Source organism: Notamacropus eugenii, chromosome 2, assembly GCF_028372415.1.
Source record: "Notamacropus eugenii isolate mMacEug1 chromosome 2, mMacEug1.pri_v2, whole genome shotgun sequence".
Lineage (NCBI taxonomy): Eukaryota > Metazoa > Chordata > Mammalia > Diprotodontia > Macropodidae > Notamacropus > Notamacropus eugenii.
This window is the reverse complement of record NC_092873.1, coordinates 129,555,828-129,576,642: the sequence shown is the minus strand read 5'-3', so window position 1 is coordinate 129,576,642 and position 20,815 is coordinate 129,555,828. Positions and strand designations below refer to the sequence as shown.

General features: G+C 35.0%; 1 protein-coding gene across 1 annotated transcript in view; it reads left to right on the top strand.

Annotated features, from left to right (window-relative positions):
• The window catches only part of EYS (eyes shut homolog), a 435,270-nt gene extending 421,185 nt beyond the window's left edge, over positions 1-14,085 (top strand). The window contains exons 12-13 of the mRNA XM_072642558.1: positions 7,430-7,591; positions 12,300-14,085. Of these exons, the coding sequence (XP_072498659.1) occupies positions 7,430-7,591; positions 12,300-13,486 (1,349 nt within the window). The 3' untranslated portion in view covers positions 13,487-14,085. The remainder of the gene's footprint in view (positions 1-7,429; positions 7,592-12,299) is intronic.
• Positions 14,086-20,815: the final 6,730 nt, after the last annotated feature.

Sequence of the window (20,815 nt, the reverse complement as noted above, 5' to 3'; positions counted from 1 at the left end):
CAATATGTATTCAAGTTCCATAGTTCTTTCTCTGAACATGGATAGCATTTTCCATAATGAGTCATTTGGAATTCCTAGATCATTGTATTACTGAAAAGAGCTAAGTCTATCAAAGTTGGTCATTGTACAATGTTGTTGTTACTGTGTACAATAGTTTCCTGGTTCTGCTCATTTCACTTTGTATCAGTTCGTAAAAGTTTTTACAGGTTTTTGGGTTTTTTTTAAAAATCTGCCAGTTCATCACTTCTTATTGCACAATAGTATTCCATTACATTCATATACTACAGCTTGTTCAGCCATTCCCCACTTGATGGGTATCCCCTCAATTTCCAATATTTTCCCACTGTGGAAAGGGCTACTATTAATATTTTCACACATTTAGATCCTTTTCCCTTTTTTATGATCTCTTTGGGATACAGACCTAGTAGTGGTATTGCTGGATCAAAGGATATGCACAGTTTTATAGCTCTTTGGGCATAGTTCCAAATTGTTCTCCAGCATGTTCCACCAACAATGCATTAGTGTTCCAATTTTCTCCACATCTTCTCTAACATTTGCCATTTGCCATTTTTGTCATATCAGCCAATCTGATAGATGTGAGGTGGTACCTCAGAGATGTTTAATTTGCAGTTTTTTAATCAATAGTGATTTAGAGGGGCAGGTAGGTGGCACAGTGGATAGAGCACTGACCCTGGAGTCAGGAGGACCTGAGTTCAAATATGGCCTCATATATTTGACAATTACTAGCTGTGTGATAATGGACAAGTCACTTAACTCTAATTGCCTCATCAAAAAAAAAATAGTGATTTAGAGCATTTTTTCATATGGCTATAGATAGCTTTAATTTCTTCATTTGAAAACTGCCTGTTCATATTTGACCATTTATCACTTGGGGGATGACTTGGATTCTTATAATTTGACTCATTTCTCTATATAGCTTAGAAATGAGGCCTTTACCAGAGACATTGTTTGTAAAAATTGTTTCCCAGCTTTCTGATTTCCCTCTGATCTTGGTTGCATTGACTTTGTACAAAACCTTTTTAATTTCATGTAATCAAAATTATCCATTTTGCATTTCATAATGTTCTCTATCTCTAGTTTGGTCATAAATTCTTCCCTTCTCCGTGGATTTGACAGATAAATCATTCCTTGCTCTCTTAATTTGCTTATGGTCTTACCCTTTATGTTTAAATCATGTATCCATTTTGACCTTATCTTGGTATACAGTGTAAAATGTTGATCTATGCCTTGTTTCTGCCATACGATTTTCCAGTTTTCCCAGCAGTTTTTGTCAAATAGTGAGTTCTTATCTGAGAAGCTGGAGTCTTTGGGTTATCAAAAAGTAGATTACTATAGTCATTGACTACTATGTCTTGTTACCTAACCTATTCCATTCATTCACCACTGTTTCTTAGCTAGTTACAAATAGTCTTGATGATTGATTGCTGTTTATAATACAGTTTTAGCTCTGGTACAACTAGACCACCTTCTCTTGCTTTTCTTTTCATTAATTTCCTTGACATTCTTGACCTTTTGTTCCTCCAGATGAATTTTTATGTTTTCTAGCTCTATAAAATAATTTTTTGTTAATTTGATTGGAATGGCACTGAATAAGTAAATTAATTTAGGTAGAATTATCATTTTTATTATATTGGCTTTGCCTACCCATGAGCAACTGATATTTTTCCAATTATTTATACCTGACTTTATTTGCATGAAAAGTGTTTTGTAATTGTGTTCATATAGTTCCTGGGTTTGTCTTGGCAGGTAAACTCCCAAATATTTTATAAAGTCTACAGTAACTTTAAATGGAATTTTTCTTCCATCTGGTCTTGGATATTTTTTTCCTTAAGATATTCATTTATGCTTTTTCAATTTCTGTTTCTAAGATAAACATCATGTTTCCTATTTCTTCTGTTAACTTAGGCAATTTATATTTTGGTAAATATTTATCTGTTTTCTTCAGAGTGTTAGTTTTTTTAGCATAAAATTAAGCAAAATAGCTCCTAATAATTGCTTCCATTTCATCTTCATTGGTGGTACACTTACCTTTTCATTTTTGATACTGGCAATTTGTTTCTCTTTTTTCTAATCAAACTAGCCAATGCTTTATCTCTTTTTCCCCCATAAAATTAGCTCCTAGTTTTATTTATTAGTTCAATGGGCTTTTTACTTTCAATTTTATTAATCTCTCCTTTGATTTTTCAGGATTTGTATTTTGATATTTAATTGGGGATTTTTAATTCATTCTTTTTCTAGTTTTTTTTAGCTGGGTGCCTAATTTATTGATCTGTTCTTTCTCTCTTTTACTGGATTAAATTTAAAGAAATCAGTTTTCCCCTAAGTACTGCTTTGAATGCACACCACAAAGTTGGTATGTTTTCTCATTGTTGTCATTGTCTTTAATGAAATTGTTTCTCTGCTTAACTTTGACCCACACATTCTTTAAGATTAGATCGTCTAATTCCCCAAATTTTCAATCAAAGATCCCAAGGCCCTTTACTGAATGTAGTTCTTATTTCATTTTTGTGTAGAAATTTAATATTTCTACTTTTTCTACATTTGGTTGTGAGGTTTTTATGTCATAGTACATGGTCAGATTTGTGAAGGTGCCATGCACAACAGAGAAAAAAGGAATACTCATTTATATTCTCGTTACATATTCTTTAGAGGTCTATCATATCGTTTCCTTAATTTCTTTATTATTTTATGTTTAGATTTATCTAATTCTGAGAGGGATGAATGGAGGTCCCCCCCAGTATAGTTGTATTACTACCTCCTTTAATTCATTTAACTTTTCCTTTAAGAATTGGATGCTATGTCATTTGATGTATACATATTTAGTATTGATATCACTTCACTGCTTGGTACTTTTTAGGAAATATGGTTATCCCTTTAATTAGGTCTGCTTTTGCTTTTGCTTTGTCTGAGGTCAGGATTCCTATACTTGCTTTTTTTACTTAAGTGAAGCATAACTGATACTCCTCTAGACCCTTTTTTTTAACTCTATATGCATCTTTTCTGTTTTGAGTGTGTTTCTTGTAAATGACATATTTTTGTATTCTGGTTTCTAATCCATTCTGCTACTTGATTCTGTTTTTTTTGGATGAGTTCATCCCATTCACATTCACAGTTATGATTAGTACTTTATATTTCCCTCCATCTTATTTTCTTCTCTCTCTCTCCCCCTCCCTCTCTCCCTCCCTCCCTCTCTCCCTCCCTCCCTTTCACCATCCCTCCCTCACACCCACCCACCCACCCTAAAGAAAGTATGTTTTGCTTCTAATCCCTGAATCCATTCTCCTTCTTAGCCCCTTTCCTTCCTAATTCCCTGTTGGGTAAAATGTATTTCTATACTCAGCTGAGTGTGTATAGATAATCTTCCCTGTTTGAACTAGTTCACATAAGAGTAATCCAAATCCCATTTTCTCCTCCAATGTTTTTACATAGCATACATAGGTATGCTCTTCCTTGCATACCTATTTTATGTGAAATAATTTCCCCATTGTTCTTCTTCCCTCCCACTTCTTTCAGCACATCCCTTTTTCTCAGCTTTCCATTTTTCCTTTGAGATCATCCCAATTAATGAACCCCCAGTCATGTCCTCTATCTATGTAGACACCTTCTAATTGCCTTAATGATGATAAAGTTCTTGAGGGTTACATGTATCATATTCCCATTTGGGAACATATGCAGGATATTTAACCTTATTAAGTTGCTCATGATTTCTCACTCTTGTTTACCTTTTTATGCCTTTCTCAAGTTTTGTGTTAAATGTCACATTTTCTGACATGTACTCTTTACTTCAGTGACATTGACTTCCTGAATGTTCCACAAACAACACATTCCATCTCTTAACTCTGGGTATTTTCTCTGCCTGTCCCTCACATCTGGAATGCTTTCCTTTGCCTCTGCCTATTGCTTTCTCTTACCTACAAATCCCAGCTAAAATTCTACATGGAAGCCTATCTCAATCCTTCTGAATTCTAGTGCCTTCCCTCTTTTTATTATTCTTATCTGTAGCACTTAATACAGTGCTTGAAACACAGTAGGCACTTGGTAAATGTTTATTGATTGATATCCTGAATAGAAATAGAGCTGTTTGGATTTGTGCAATAGTCTCTATACATTTAAAAGACCAGAGAGCGCTTATATGAGTTGTTGCTGTTTTGTTTTTTGTTTTTAGGGAACAAGGAATTGGACTTGGAGTCAGGAAGACATACTCAAATCCTGCCTCAGACACTTACTGGTTATATGACCCTGGGAAATTGACTTAAACTCATTGGGCTTCAGTTTACTCATCTGAGAGACTGGACTCTCAGGTCCCTCCCACCTCTTAAATCTATGATTCTATGGGGAGCAATGACCTGTGATTTCATCAGCTTGTAAGATCTTCAACTCTATAACACTGATTGAAAGAAGTGACTGGGACGCTGATAGTATGTGACTTGTCCAAGCTCACAGGCCTTGTGTATCAGAGGCAGGATTTAAACCTAACTTTTCCTGACTTCAAAATGGACTCCTTTATTCACTTCACCATGAAACCTTTTCATCCATAGACCTATGAAATTTTAAGATATGTTAGTACAATAGTACTCTTCACATTGATGATGAAATTGGGTCTAGCTCCATTGCAGAAAAGAAGGGAAAGGAAGAAGTATTTACTAAATATCTACTATGTGTCAGGTGCTATACTAAGTTTTTGATCTTCATAACAATCCTGTTAGGTTCTATTATTATCCCCATTTTAGAATTAAGAAAACTGAGACTGAGGTTAAGTCACGTGCCCAAGGTCACACAGATAGTGTCTGAGACTAAATTTGAACCCATCTTCCTCACTCTAGATCAAGTGTTTTATAAATTGTGCCACTCACCTGTCAATATTACTAATCATAAAAATAGGTAATAGGTAGGGGCGGCTAGATGGCACAGTGGATGGAGTGCTGAGCCTGGAGTGAGGAAGATTCATCTTTCTGAGTTCAAATCTGGCCTTAGACATTTCCTGTGTGACCCTGAGCAACTCATTCCTGTTTGTCTCATTTTTCTTACCTATAAAATGAGCTGGAGAAGGAGATGGCAAACCACTCCAGTGTCTTTGCCAAGAAAATCCCAAATGAGGTCTCAAAGAGTTGGACTAAAACAACTGAATCACAACAAAAAGTAGTTAAGGGAGAAAGCTTGTGCTTAATTTAAACAGAAGTTTTACTTAAAACCTGCTCTTTGATCCTTAAATTGTTTTTATTTGCCTTCCTGAACAGCCTTTCCAAATCTGATAGCCTTAGACTTTGTATTCTAATGAAATTTGATCAGTACTTAATATAATGATTGCATTATGTATATAATTACATTCCCAATTTGTGAATGTCCTATTCATATTTGTCCTAGGATCATGCTCTTTAATTTAATTTTGCTAAAATATATACTACAAATATATATGTGAAAAATTTAAATAAACTACATCTGAAAAGACCACTAAAAGGAAGTTGAAATTGAAATTTCAAGGCTGATACTTAAAGAGGGTCTTCAGGATGGTGTTTCTGTCCATTTCCCACTAGCTGTACTGCTTTTAGACTTTTCTGGATCTCATCACTATGCCTTTCTTCCCCAGGAAAATCATCATTGGGAAATCTCATTATGCTGAAAGACTGAATATACTCTGTAGCCATGTCTTATCCATACTCCGCCTGTCCCTTATGACTGGAGGGCAGAGCCATGGTCTCCAAGGCCTCTACTTAAGGAAGGGGCTCAGTATAGTCTTTTCCCCATTCCCCACCAGCTATCCTGCTTTTGACTCCAGCTTGCTTCCTGGCCATGCACCATTTTTTCTTCCCTTTTCAACTTCCTTTGTTGTGTTATCTCCCCTAATTAGATTTTAAGCCCCTTGAGTATGGGGTCTGTCTTTGTTTTCATTTGTACTTACATCCACAAAGTGCCCATATTTATTGACTGAATTGTAGGAAAAAAATCAAGTCTCTGGAGAAGAAAAGCTCTTTCCTCACTGCAGAAAGGGGGAGGCTACCAGAGTAAAATGTTTTACAAGGTTATTTTATCAAATGTTTTTGGTGTCATTATTTTTGTCACAATCTGAAGGGAGACTGACATGAGAGAATAGTTCTTGTGTACAAGCACCATACCTAGCACATTTAGTGAAGTCCTTAATAGGTGCTCATTGGTTGATTAATATACACACTTCATCGATGCATGACTATATAGCTAGTCTTCTCTTCCTCTTATTTGTGACATAAGGATAGCGGCTAGACCTATAATTTCATTGGGATTGTGATCTCCCAGGTGAGGAAATTCTTTTTACCAACGAAAGTCAGCATTTTATCTAAAAGTTATAGTCTTAAAGAAACTGCCTAGAGTATGGAGAGAGTAAGTGATTTGCTCTTATAAATAATATATATTAGTGGCAGGAGTAGAATGCAGGTCTTCCAGGTTTCAAACCTGCCTCTCCATCCACTCAAGCATACTTCCCCTCCCAATGACATAAGACTCATCACTATTCTTTTCCCTGTTGAGTTTATTTTCCTTCCATCCAGGAAATAACTTACGCACACATAAAAAAAAGAAAAAAAATTTGCTTTAAAATTCCTGTGTCTTCCTATCCTTTTGTCATGGTTTTAAAATGTGTGGCTTGGAAGGCATCTTGACAGTTACAAAGATCATAAGCCAAACACCTTTAACAAACTCTGCTTATGAGTGTAGAGTGCATACCTGAACCCCAAAACAAAAAGTAAACCTTAGACTATTCTTATGAACTGTTGCTCTTTTCTATCTTGTTTTTGTTTTGTTTTCATGGGACTGAGGGTCTGAGAGTGGGATGTATGAAAAGTTTCCATGTTTTCTTTTGATGAGTGTTCCATTAACGTACAAAACCCTGAATTATGATAAAATGTTTTGATGTATCACTTTAGCATCACTCTTAATTTATGAAGGGATCTACATACAATGTAATTGTTTCCCTATCGTTGAATTAGAGTAATAATTATTTCAAAGTGTCTCTACAAAAACTATAATGAAAACAAATGAGGCATGTTTTAAAGACAGCACTTTGGAAAGACAAGCTGTGTCTTTTTAGACCTAGAAAAGGGACAGTCATTGACATGCAACCACTTAAAAGACAAGAATTGCCTGTCCATTTGTCCGAAGGGCATGGCTATCAGAAATATTAGAAGGACCTTATTAGTTAATAGAATCTCACTTATAATGTAGGCTCATAAATTATCAAGGGCCCTGTGCCAAAAATAACTCAATCAAAGAAAGGAGCATATTATTTACAAAGTAGATTCCTTATCTGGCCATTCAGTCACATAATAAAGCTTTTGAAATGTCAAAATCAGGTGGGCAATTCATGAGTATTCAATTCATACCAATTTCTGACAACAAATGATTCACAGAGAATTTTATTGATCTTTTTTTTTTGTAGCCTTATCTATAAGTGATCCATCTTTCAGAAGTAATGAATCATCGTGGATGTCATTCACTCCCTTTCATATTCGACAAAAGACACATATTCAGATACAGTTTCAGCCTCGTTCTACGGATGGCATCCTGTTCTATACAGCACAGTACCTAAATAGTCGGTCAGGTAAGAATGTCAAAGGTACAAGCAAAGGGCCTGTATTTTCCTCCAATGAAATTCTGTAAAATGTTAATATCTTTTCTTTTTAAGTAAACTCAGAAATTTTTGTATTATACAGTATGGCTAAAGATAACAATAATTATAATAATAGCATTTAGAGCGTACTTTAATGTTTGTATAGCACTTTATGTGTTACCTTATTTTATCCTATTATCAATCAATATCTGTTAATGAAAGTAAGGTTTGTTAGATCTAAAGCTAAGGAAGACAGTTGACCTTAAAAAATAACAAACCAGCTGAGATCTTGCAATTGTCTCTTATCAATTGCCATTTTCTTCTCTGGAAAAAGAAAAAAAGTCCCTTCCCCTCCCCTTGTTGCCTTCTTGTCTGAAAGTCCAAAAGGGGAAAGGAAGGAAGGAAGGAGAGGGGGGAAGCAAGTAAAAGGGGTAAGGTAAGGAAAGGGAAGAGAGACAGTAGTGATCTAAGGCCACACCAGGAGAAACAGCAGAGCTGAAATTTGAACCTGAACCCCTGTACTCTAAAATTTAGTGCCCTTTCCACTTTACCCACCATACTATTTGTCATAGTAAATGACATTTTTTAAGGATTTGAATTATGATGAGGCTGGCGTGTATAGAAGTGTGTAAACTTTACAGAGAGGCAGCACAGAAGATTAGTCTTGGAATAGGGAAGACTTGAGTTCTAATCTTGACTGTGACCCACACAGAGCTGAGGGAAATCACTTAACTCTCCGTGCCCCCAGGCAACTCTAAAACTATAAATTACAAATCAGATTAGCCATGAGATCCTTGAGAGCAGGGACTGTTGCTTTGGTTTTCTGGCTTTCTTTTCCAGCACCAAGCACTGTGCTTGATACATATTAGGGCTTAATAAATGTTAATAAAGACATGTTTGATCTGAATCAGTAAGAGTTTCTCCACATGGAGTTTCCTATACCAATGAACCCTATATTATAGTCCCAGAGATCACACAGGTGCACACATACATGCAAACACACACTTATATGTATCACTGCATTATATTTATCTTAAAATATAGAATGAAAATATTTACGTGACAAACTTCAAAATTTGCCAGTTCAGTATGTGTCAAATTCATCTTTATTCGCATTTGCACGTTTCTCCTCTCCAGAGCTTTACCAAATCTTATACTTGTATCTATTATCAATGTATGTTATTAGTTTATATAGTACAATATTTTTTATATAGTCACAATATTTTTAAATGTTTTATTGTGGCACTCATTCATGGTGATTCTATCCTCCAAAAAAAAAAAAAGGAATTTTGGCACCAGAAAAAAAAATTCTATCAGGTGCTTATTGAAGATCTGTTCATTTTTGATTTCTCAATAGAATGGTGTCCCAAACTCAATGCCAGTTGCATGGTTCAATAAATATCTGTAATGTAGATGTCTGTATTCCTTATAGAGAATGCTTACTGTGAGAAATGAGAGATGATAATGGTTTGGTTGTCTTGTTAAATGAAATTACCCTACAGTCAACAATAACAATTGAATCACAGATTTTTAGTTGGGGAAGGGACCCTAGAGTCATCTAGTACATTCCCTTCACTTTACAGATTAACATACCTAAGGCTTCATTGGTTTTAAATGGTAGAGCCTGATCCTCTAACTTCAAATCCAGCATCCTTTCCAATGTACCATATTACCTCTGAATTGAACACACATTTATTCAGAAAAAAATTCACTTGAGACTAGATATTTGGCTTTTAATTAATCACTAACTTAAACCTCATGAAAAGTGCTAGATAGTTTTAAATTTCTATTTCTGCAGGAAAAGACATTTGTAAAAATCTAAGTTGAGTCGCATAAATAAAAAGATCTTAGACCCTGTAGAAACCTTTCTTGGATCAAAGGCAGAACACAAAAAAGCCGGACTATGACAAGTTAACAGTATTATAATTCTAGTTTTGCCCTCAGTTTTCATGTTAGATACAAACTCTACATGCATATATACTCAAACATTTCCTTGAATATGCTATGCGCAGGCAAGTAATTTAATTCATAGCCATGGTTTCCTATTTGGCACAAGGTGCAATCTATATAGAGTGGTAATGATTTATAACTTTTACACCATGATTTATTTGAAGTTTCTAAGTATCTAAAAGGGAATAATAGAAAGTTTAAAATGTTTGCTTATAGAAGAAAAAATTAAACTAATAGAAAATGAAGTTATTTTGGTGAATTAAGAGAAAGTTGTCTTTTTCCTATTTGGGTTAGCATACCACATATATGAGTTCTGTTCTTTTTACATAAGATTTGATCTATTAATTACTCAGTGATTCACACCTTTTCAAACATGTTCATCTCTCCTATAACAGTAACTTGTATGCCTTCATATCCTGTATTTTACTAAGGTGAATAATTATTTTTAAAAAAATCCAATATATGTAGAGAAAGATGCTACCCACACAGGTTTTCCCAAAAGGCAACACACTTTCTTGGGTGTATGTAATACAAATAAACAAATAAAAATCTAAAAGCTAATTAGCAATATATACATCTATGGGCATACCAATTTAAATTTCATGTTTTTAAAATGTTTTGAGATGGGTCTTATTTTAGCATTTCTTGGATAGCCAATCATTCTGATCATACCCATAGACACCTGAAATGTAGGGTAAAATAAGAGGCAGGAAACTTTCAGGTAGGCAGTATAATTTCTGCCCTGAAAAGTGACTTTAAAGAGCTGAGTAAACTCTACTCCTTTTTCAGAACCATGGAAATAACATTCACTAAATGCAGGTTATTGAATAACAAATGATCATTTTAAGCAATATTTTGTGAAACCCAAATGACTTAAATTTAGCCTGAATTCTTCTTGAAATGTCTTTCTTCCTTAGCTAAAATATTTTTTTAAAAAAACCAGATCTCTAATTATTCCCAAATAGATTCTCAAGCAATTAAGTCTTCAAAATAAAATATTTTTTGTCAAAAACCACAAAGATTTGGACTGGGCAAGAAATTTAAATTAAGTAAATTTCTAAAGAGAGGTTGCTGAGTAATGAATGAGGTAAAAGGAAAGTCTAGACATAGCATCAGGGAACAAGGAGTATCCTAATTCCCCTGAAGACCAGTGCATAGGCAAGCGTGAAACTACAACCAGGAGCAGAGAGAATCCACAGAGGATATGCAGTGTCATAAGTAGAGAGCCAGATCTCAGTGACAGATTATAGGTTTACTAGTGTGTGAGAGAGGTCCAGGATAAAGGAAAAATTCTTAAATGTAGACTGGGAATTCCAAAGGACTCAGGGGAAGGAGTTAAGCAAGTTTATAGTAGAACATGAATGGGATAGAGTTGAGGAAATTGGAGACTGAAGTGTGACGTTGATGAAGTAGGGTTTAGAAAGATGGGGATGAGAGAACAAATTAGGTAGGAATGAATTACTAATATGATTGGTGATAAGGAAACAGGAGAAATTATAGGGGTGGAAGGAAGTAGTGTTGTATCAGAACGTTTCAGATAAAACTAGATGGGACTTAGACATGCATTCAGCTTCCAGACTGCTGTTGCAGCTACTTTTCTGGGATGGCTAGAAGTAGTGGGCAAGTGTTATTTCCCTTGAGTTGATCCCTGAACTAAATGGTACAGAACACCTCTACTGGCCCTTTCCAATGTGCCATACATTCTTGAATATATGCACCTTGGCCTTTGACCTCAACATCAGAGTGGTACTAGTTGTAGTGTACAATATACCTTTGCTTCCCAATTCTTTAGCTATCTTTTACTCTTATCCTATCCTCTCTTAATTTTTTTTCCTCCCAGGACAGCCAATTAAAAGGGTCCAACTGGACCTGTCAGGAAGAAAAATGAATGCATAGTTCTGTGTAATAGCCCTGGTTTTTATTTTTTTGCCCTCCAAAAATTGCCATTGGGTGGTGCCAATGATTACAGACTTAGGATCATACATCAAAGACCATCATAGACTTTGAGACCAACCAATTCGATCCCTTCTCATATAACAAATGAAGAAACTGAGTCTTAGAGAGGCCCTCAAGTATCTTGGCCAAGATCACACAAGAAGAAATAATGAGGTAGGATTCAATCCTTGGTCTCTCAGCCCAACATCCAACATTGATGCCACTATGCCATGCCATCATCCATAATCAATATCATCAGATATTTCCTACAATATCTTTTGATTTCTTGCTCGTGTAATGAAATTTAATGTGCATTTTGTATTGTCATTATAAAACTTTACAAATTGCAAGTCTTTTTTACCCTTGAAGTGACTCTTCTTTTTAGAAATTAAGCTTAAGAAATGGAAAAGAAAGAGGAATTTTCATAACCCAAAATTAGTAGAAAATTTGAGGCTCTTTACTGCCAACAAATATGCAAACTAAGGGGACCACACAGGCATTTTGTGTCTTTTGTTCAATTGTAAGCAGTTACACAAGGGCTTACTTCTGCTCTATCAGTCTTTTCATAAATTAGAAAGTCTCTTTCAGCCTTAAACCTATGCTTTATGATGCTAAGTGACTTGTTCAAGATCACATACGTAGAAGCAGATGATCTGACTCTGGATTAAAGTGTTATTTTTCTTCACCACTCTTGCCTCTTGTATTTTCCTTTCCAAAATAAAGCATAGAATAGAGGAAAGTAGGGCAGCCAAATGATTTTTACCCATTATGCCCCCAATAAAATATTACAATAAATGTTCTTTTTTCTTGGCAGGTGACTTTTTATGCCTGTCACTAGCTAATAGTACTGTTCAACTACGCTACAACCTTGGGGACCAAACAGTCATTTTACAGTCCTTACAAAAAGTCCACAATGGCAGGAGTTTTTGGCATGTGATTAAGGCAGGAAGAGTCGGTAACGAAGGTTACCTGGAGCTGGATGGGATCAACGTCACTAAAAAAGCCACTGCTGGCATGAGAGCCCTTGACACAAGTACAGACTTTTACATTGGAGGAGTATCATCCTTAAACCTTGTCAACCCTATGGCCACAGAGAATGAACCTGTTGGATTCGATGGCTGTGTTCGAGAAATTCTTATAAACGATAGGGAACTGAAATTAACTGAGGCAGGTGCTAAAAGTGGTTCCAATGTAGGCGACTGCGATGGAACTCCCTGTGGATATAAGGTGTGTAAGAATAGAGGAAAATGTGTAGCACAAGGTTCAAACTTCTCTTGCAAATGCTTACCACATTGGATAGGAAAGAGGTGTGAAGAGTCAATATACTGTAGGAATAATTTGTGTCTCCATCAGTCTCACTGTATACCTATTCAGCCTGTTTCTTATATTTGCATATGTCCACTGGGTTGGGTGGGTAGATACTGTGAGAATGAAACCTCATTTCTTACAGCAAAATTTATTGGCAACTCTTACATTAAGTACATTGATCCAAATTATAAAAAGAGAGACCTTCAGCTCACCACTGTATCTTTAAATTTTAGCACAACTGCAACAGAAGGCTTAATTTTATGGATGGGAAATACTGAACACGAAGAAAATGACTTCCTGGCCATTGGTTTCCACAACCAAACTCTAAAAGTGGTGGTTAACCTGGGAGAAAGAATCTCTGTGCCTTTACTGAATAGTAGTGCTTTCTTATGTCATAAACAATGGTATCATGTAAAGGTAGTGCAAAACCAGACTTTTATCAAAGTCTACCTCGATGATAATCTAATTATATTTGAAGATATTGATCCAACAAAAAGTTACATTGCTTTAAATTATGGTGGTGTCAGCTATTTGGGTGGTTTTGAATTTGGTCGGGGAGTAAAAACGGTTACTCAAGGACTTTTTAACCAAGATTTTATTGGCAAAATTAAGGATGTGGCATTTTTTCAAGATCCAAAAGAAATTGAGCTAATTAAATCAGAAGGATACAATATTTATGATGGAGATGAATGAAGCTAATTGCTGAGATGATTTGCATAGTCAAAATAAACCTAAACATTAGGATCACTAGTTACCTTGACTTTGACTAGGTTACTTAAATTGTAATGATCATGTGTTTCACTTAAATAGTTTAATTTTCTTTAGTAATACTTTCTTGGGAAAACACTTAATATCATTATTTAAAATTGGTATTGCATTTAAAATTTGAAGTTATTATTTTAAATGTTTTACCTTATTTAGGGTTGTCTTAAGTTTTATACTATGGTGTGCTAAGTGAATTTAATGTTAAATTAATCAAGCCTATTAAAAAATCTCACTTCTTATACTAGAAATCATTACCTTTAGAATTAACTTTTACCAGTTTTCAAATGTAAGACATAAAAGTAGTAGTTGCTCAAAATGAATCTTTAAAAATCAGATCTTGATTTTCAAAGGTAGACCACCAGTTTTACCAAAATACCCAACTATGTCATACCATGAAGTTGTGCTTCATTTTAGAATGTGAGCTCTTTAAAGTCAGTAACTTTTCCTTTTCATTTTGTCTTTGTATTGCCAGACTCATACGGTAATTAGCTTAGGTATTTAATAAATACTTGTTGAACTGGGCCAAACTGAATTGTGTTTGATTACAAAGTTATTAGTATTAGTTAACATGTTAACATCATTTCTCAACCACTTTGCTTAGTATTTTCAGAGTCATCATGTTGTTCATTTGCCATCGAGAAAGCTAACATGAAATTAAGGTGCCAATATCTGGGGAAAAAAACATGAAAACCTATTTTGACAATCAGCAATACTTATTTTTTTAAATTATAGGCCTACCAGGTAAATAATTGTATGTATGTTTTTGATATCTTTACTATTATACTTGTGTGCAAATATTTGCTTGCTGAAAGAAATGTTGGTGAAATTGCTTACTTTTCCAGATTCCTTTTCCTTCCCCGTCTACTTGCCTTTTGATTACATCAATGCTCACTGGATCTGTCAGACTTCATTGTGAAGACCACTCAAATAATTAATAGCTCTAATATAACATTTAGTTTGAGCAGTTTTAACTTGAACCAAAACTGGAGTTTTGGCAGCACAGACTTAATTTACTTATGCTATCAAAAAGCTGGGTAGTTTCATATGTTGACCTAAAAATTAGGAATTATCTACATATAAGTTTAGAAAACATTGTCTATTTTACAAGCTCTAATCATTTTTTTCTGTTTTTTCAAATAATGTAGGTGATTCTCTTTACCCCACTTAGGAATAAGTAGAACTGAACCTTGGTCAAAATGCTTACACAATTTTCAGGAGTCATTGCTCCATGGTGGCTGCTGTACAAACATATCCCATACCCTTGTCAACGATAAAATTCACATCTGGAGAGCCACAATAGGGTAGTATTACTTAAAATAAAGGGCAAGACATTTACATATTAGCTTTTATAATAGCAGGATTGATTTTTAAGCCAGTAAAAGCTTGCTAGCAAGATCCATAAGGACAACCGGAGGCTAGACAATGGGTAGACAAAATACTCAATACTACTTAATGCACCAGTACGAAAAAAGGTAAGTAGATACAGGGGAAGGGGTATGAAAGCCATTTTTTATTAGTATACCTGGGATTTAACACAGGAGGGGATCTTAGAAATCACATCTGTAACGTAGGAACACTTTGCTTTCCAGTGGTGGGCTGCTAGTCTTTTATTGATGTTGCATGTACAACATGCATGTCATGGGCAAGCATAGATGGTTTGCAATTTTCTATCACTGGAGGAATCTCTTGGATCAATGAGAACACAGCTCTATTTGAGTATTTACATATGTAACGTACATTAGAGGGGGCCTGCTAATAGTTGATAAAGCACTGTATATAGTATCAGAAGACAGAAATTTGAGTCCCAACTCTGACATAGCAATATTACTATGGGTAAGTCAGCAGTTCTCTGGTTCTGTTTATCTATAAAAAGGGAAGTCTCCACAATTTCTTACCAAGCTTTGTAATAAAATATGTAATGAAATTTATAAATCTTAAAATGTCACACATGTAAGCTATTACTGCAATCAAAGTTCATTCCTAGCTGACAGTGACATGTTAAAATCTTACCCATGGCACTCAAATGCCTTGATCCAGCTCTGTTCTAAATTCCATATGGTGTTATCTGATAAACTTTTATGAAAATTACTTAACCCACTTTAATACAATTTTAACACTATACTATTCCAAATTCAACTCTAGTGGCTGCTTCCTTGGCCTGTTTAGAAAGGTCTAACTGTAAAGACAGATGCAACTGTAGCATTTCCAAGAAACTATTTTGAAAAACTTTTAAATACCCAGTAATGAAAGCAGAAAATTCAGGGCTATTAAGGGGGAAATGGCTTTTTTGATGAGTGCATTTTTATTCCATTTAGTTTTTAAACCTTTGGGGTGCAAGGTACTACAGCCTTGTCTGTGAAACTATGCACACATAAATCTAATTTCCCAACCCACTAACCCTCCCCCAAATATGCCTATATCCATGAGTATGCATAAGTATCTATTTTTAGCTATATGAAAATTGAACTGAAGTTGAAATACAAATTAGGAATACAGATGATGAAATTCAACTCCCTTTTCTTAGCAGAGAGATGAAGAACTACATATGTCAACTGTAGTATCCTTTTAGACGAGTAGTACAACAGGAAAAGCACTGCCCTTTTGTGAGGAGCAGTGTTCAAATTCTGCTTCTGTTTATTGGCTTGTATAACCTTGACCAAGTGCCTTAAGCCTACTTGATTTAGTATACTTACCTGTAAAACAAGAGAGTTATACTGTCAGAGGTGAACTTCTCACTCTAGATACTAAGAAGCTGCTCAATTGATTAGTTTTGCTTGTGTTTCTTCCAGGAAAGAGTGTATTGGTAAATGATTACAATCCCGGAATTAACTGGAGATCTGTAGTTGTTTTTAGGGGTTCATGAACTCAAGGAAAAATTACTGAAATAGTATTTTCTTAAATTATGATTTTAAAAAAGCATGTTCTGAGGGGGTCTTTTACACATACAAACAAGGTTCAGAACATTCACTATAGTATAAAAAAAGCCTAATTAAAACTGTTAAGGAAGTGGAAGGAAAATGTCAAGACAAATGCTCAGATGCATTATGACTAAAACTGAGCAAATAAATATAAATTTGACTGAACATTTATTTTAATCCTATAGGTTTTTTATTTCCCTCTGATCATTACTGAAGTAATGATGACAATCAAACACCAGGGTTCACAAGTCTTCCAGAAATGAACTACAAATTGTTTATACCTGTTATTTCATTGTGGTAGAAGAATCAAAAGATAAACAAATGAAATATTGGAAAAGGGACATCTGCTCAAAAATCTTCCTCCCATTGCGCTACTTCTAAATGTGGGAAGCTTTTAAAAATTATAATTATCTTGAGAGGGAAACCTATCTACATCTTCAAGTGAATTTCTTTAATCAAATACACAGGATTTAAAACTTAGAAGGACCTTAGAGACCTTCTAATTCAAACCCTTCCTCATGTTAAAAAGGAGAAAACAGACAAAGTCAAGTGATTTGCCCAAGACCACACATGCAGGTAGATGACAAGAGTGGGATTCAGACCAAGGTCTCTCCAACTCTTTGCACAGCAACACACTAAAGTGCAGGTAGTTTTGTTTTGTAGGAAAGGTAGATGGGTAACTTTGAGTAAGATTTGTGTTGACATTTTAGAGCTTTGGACAGTCACAAAGGCCCAAAATATGGACCAGGCAAGGAACTGCCAAGAGATAGGAGAGCAAAAAGAAAAGTGGGATGACACTTTCAATTTCAGCAATTACGGTCCAGAAATTATGTTAAGTTCCTAAGTCTGCCAAATCTCTGATCCCTAGTGCTGTTTAGTTCTGCTTACTACCACAGTGTCCTCATGAGGTCAGAAAACCTGAGCTCCAATCTGGCCTGTCTTACTTGTTACTTCACTTTGTCACTTATTTTACAAGCCTATAAAATGAAAGGCTCAATCAGATGGTTTCCCTTCCAGCTCTAAATCTATGGTCTTATGGGGTTCATTTGTCTCTGAGGTACCTGTGGTGCAACAGAAACTACAGACTCCAAATGGAAGTTCAAATTTCATCACTGATGATTTTATCAGACTTGGACAAATCAATTCACCTGCATGAGCCCGTTTCCTCATTCATCAATTTTTAGAGGCCTCTTAAGTCCCTAAGTCTTTATCCTGTAAACAGGGTTTCATTCTGCCCTAGCACAGTGCTTGACACACAATAGGCCCTTAATAAACATTTAGTGATTGATCACTGATATTCTATGGCCTATGAACCCACCCCTAACTCAGCTCACCAGCATAGAACAATGACTACAAGGAAGGCTGAGAACTCATGGCTGAAGGTAAATTGGGACTTCTATGGAAAGAAAAACTCGATGTGCTTTTACTTGGTTAGCTATTTTAATAGTGCTTCAAGAAATATTTTGTTCTTTTGGTCTTATGTAACATTCAGCAAGTGTCAGTAAGAAAAAGCTGTATACAGTTAATTAAAAGGACCAAACTGGAAGGAAACAGACTCCTGGAAAAGACTTGAGTCTTCCAGTTGTGTCATTATAAGTAACTTCAATATTCTGAGCCTCTTTCCTCCAATGCAAAATTAGGGATAATAATGATTTCATTACCTACCTCACAACGTTGAGAGAAAAGTGGGTGAAAGCACTGGAACTGGAGTCATGTAGACTCGAGTTCATATTCAACCTCAAGGAGGTGACTTGATTTGCTTGCCTTAGTTTCCTCACCTATAAGATGGGGGTCATAATATTAGCAATGACCTCACAGGGTTGTTATGAGGATAAAATGAGATATCTGTAAAGTGCTTTTCAAACTTCAAATAATTTGTAAAGTGCTTTTCAAATATTTATCTGGAAAGGACCTTAAAAATTATCTAACACAATCCTTTCATTTTGTAGTGATAAGAATACAAAGAAATACAAAGACAAAAAGAAAAGCAGATGAAATACACTTCTTTTCTCCTAGTAGAGAAGAGGACAATAGCTGCACAATGTATACTATGACTTGTCCAAGAAAAAGTACATAGCCATTAAGTAGTAGTGAAGTTGGGATGCAAAAGCTCCGTCCATGTCCAGTGCTCTTAAATGGGAGATATTCCATTATCTTACTTACATTTGAACATATAAAGTATAATAAGTTAATAGAATGAGAACACTTTAAAAATTGTGAGGGCTCAATAATTTTTTTATAGACTCACAAAAGGATTCCTTTGAAGGGAAAATTCTCCTAGTGAATTTGTTTTCCAGCAACCTTCTTATTGCCTAACGCCTAGAATAGATTATCTCAAGTACTCATGCCCAAATATATATTACTACACAAAATAATAAGTGAAACACCCAATCATGGCAGTTTTGTTTACACACCAAATTAATATCACTTTTTTTTCTTTAGTAGTTACTGTTACTTTGTGCTGCCTTTTTTCTTTGGATATAGTCCTCATCTACATAAAACGTTTTTAAATCTAAAATAAATTGCAAACCAATTTACCAATTGATATTTCAGCAATGAGGAAAGGGGTCACACAGGGTACTAATGGGGAGGGGGCAGTCACAGGGAGTTGGTGTTGAAAGCAGCAGAAGCAAAGGAGAAGGCCCAAAATTAGAAGAGACTAGTGGAACTAGAGATTTCTTCCAAACTTCTTCCTCATCTTTCAGGAAATAGGTGGTTTAAAGTTAAGGACAAACTGCTTATCAATGCCTCCTTGCTCTATGGATGACAAGTGTTTAAAACAATATCAGTGAAGCTTTAAAAAAAAATCCAAGTCATTTCATTCAAAAAGGTAGTACAAAAGGTTACCAAAAATTATCTTTCTTTCTCAACCATTTTTCCCAAGATTGTTTCTGGATGTGATCTTTCCTATTTCCTACTGCAATAAAAACAAGGGGAAGGGAGAACTGAAGAAAAATGTTGGGGCCTGTCAAGAAGCTGCCACTCTCACTCCTCACAATTCAAAAGCCACTTTTCCCATGAACTGTTATACCTCTCATTTTCCAGGTATGGGTACCTAAAAGTTTTTTGTCTCAATTTCAATTCAAGAAATGAATAGGAATCTGGCTTTCTTCCATCATCTAGTTTGCTTTTCTTTACCTGGACTTTGTAATGGCAAAGAGAAAAATAAATCCTGCCTATAAACAATTTTTCTATTGCCTGCTCAGTCAGAACCAGGTAAGTCAAGTTCCTGATTTTAAATGGCTCCATTTGAGATGTCAAATCTGCTAAAGGTTTTAAAAAAAAAAAAAATGAAGATCTACTTGGTTGCAACTGGGAACCACTTTTTTTTCATGATGATAAAGATAATTTAATTCTCTTACATAAAATACACAATTTAAATGACTATTTTTAAAAATTAATTTTTAAAATAGTTTTCAGTGGAAAAAGGTAAAGTTAAGCTAAATCAGGTTTAAATAAGTGAACGAGAACTGTTTTATTTCAAGTAATTTTCTGATGATAAATGTAAGAGTCAACAGTGTTTTAGAAGGCTGTCGTGGAATAGGGAATAGGCAACCAGCAACCACCCAACACCCACCACCCACCACCCACCACCCATCACAAAGAAATAATGAAATTCAAAAACCCTTTGCTTTTACCCTACAATCATTACCAGGGCTATTAAACAGTAACACTAACAAGATAAGCTTTATTATAATTTACCTCATTTCCTCAACTATAAAAAATGAGGATGTCCCAGCTTTATATCTATGCTCCTGTGTGCAATTTGTTTTTAATTTATATTGTTCTCATGAAATTTATAAACAAGTAAAATTTAGTTCTTGGCTTCAAATTCTGCATTACTTTTTATCATAAAGAAACTGCAAATTACAGCAATCCCACGACATGTATTTTAGATTCTCCATTTATATCAACAATGCTGAATAGGGTGTCACAGCTTAAGTAGAATACATACCTGTGCACCTCATTAAGTAAGCCATTATATATTAAAATTCAGATTTACACTAAAGATGAACTGGGAGTAATCGTTCACTGTGAAAGGAGTCACAATGATTCCTTCAAGAGAAAGCTACTGTTGGGATTTTAAATTATTTAATTTACACAAATTTGATTTACACATGACTTTTCAGGAATACAAGTACTATGTAGAGCAAAGTATATCTGTACACCCTGATAACATACAACTCTGGCATCCATTCAGGGAAATGATGTTTTTTAAAATGTCAGCTGGGTACGAAAGAGGAAAAAAAAACTACACTTGGTTTTCCCTCTCCTTAACCAATGGAAGAATATATGATGCACATTCAGCTCTATGTGTCTGTTACAAGTATGTTTTAAG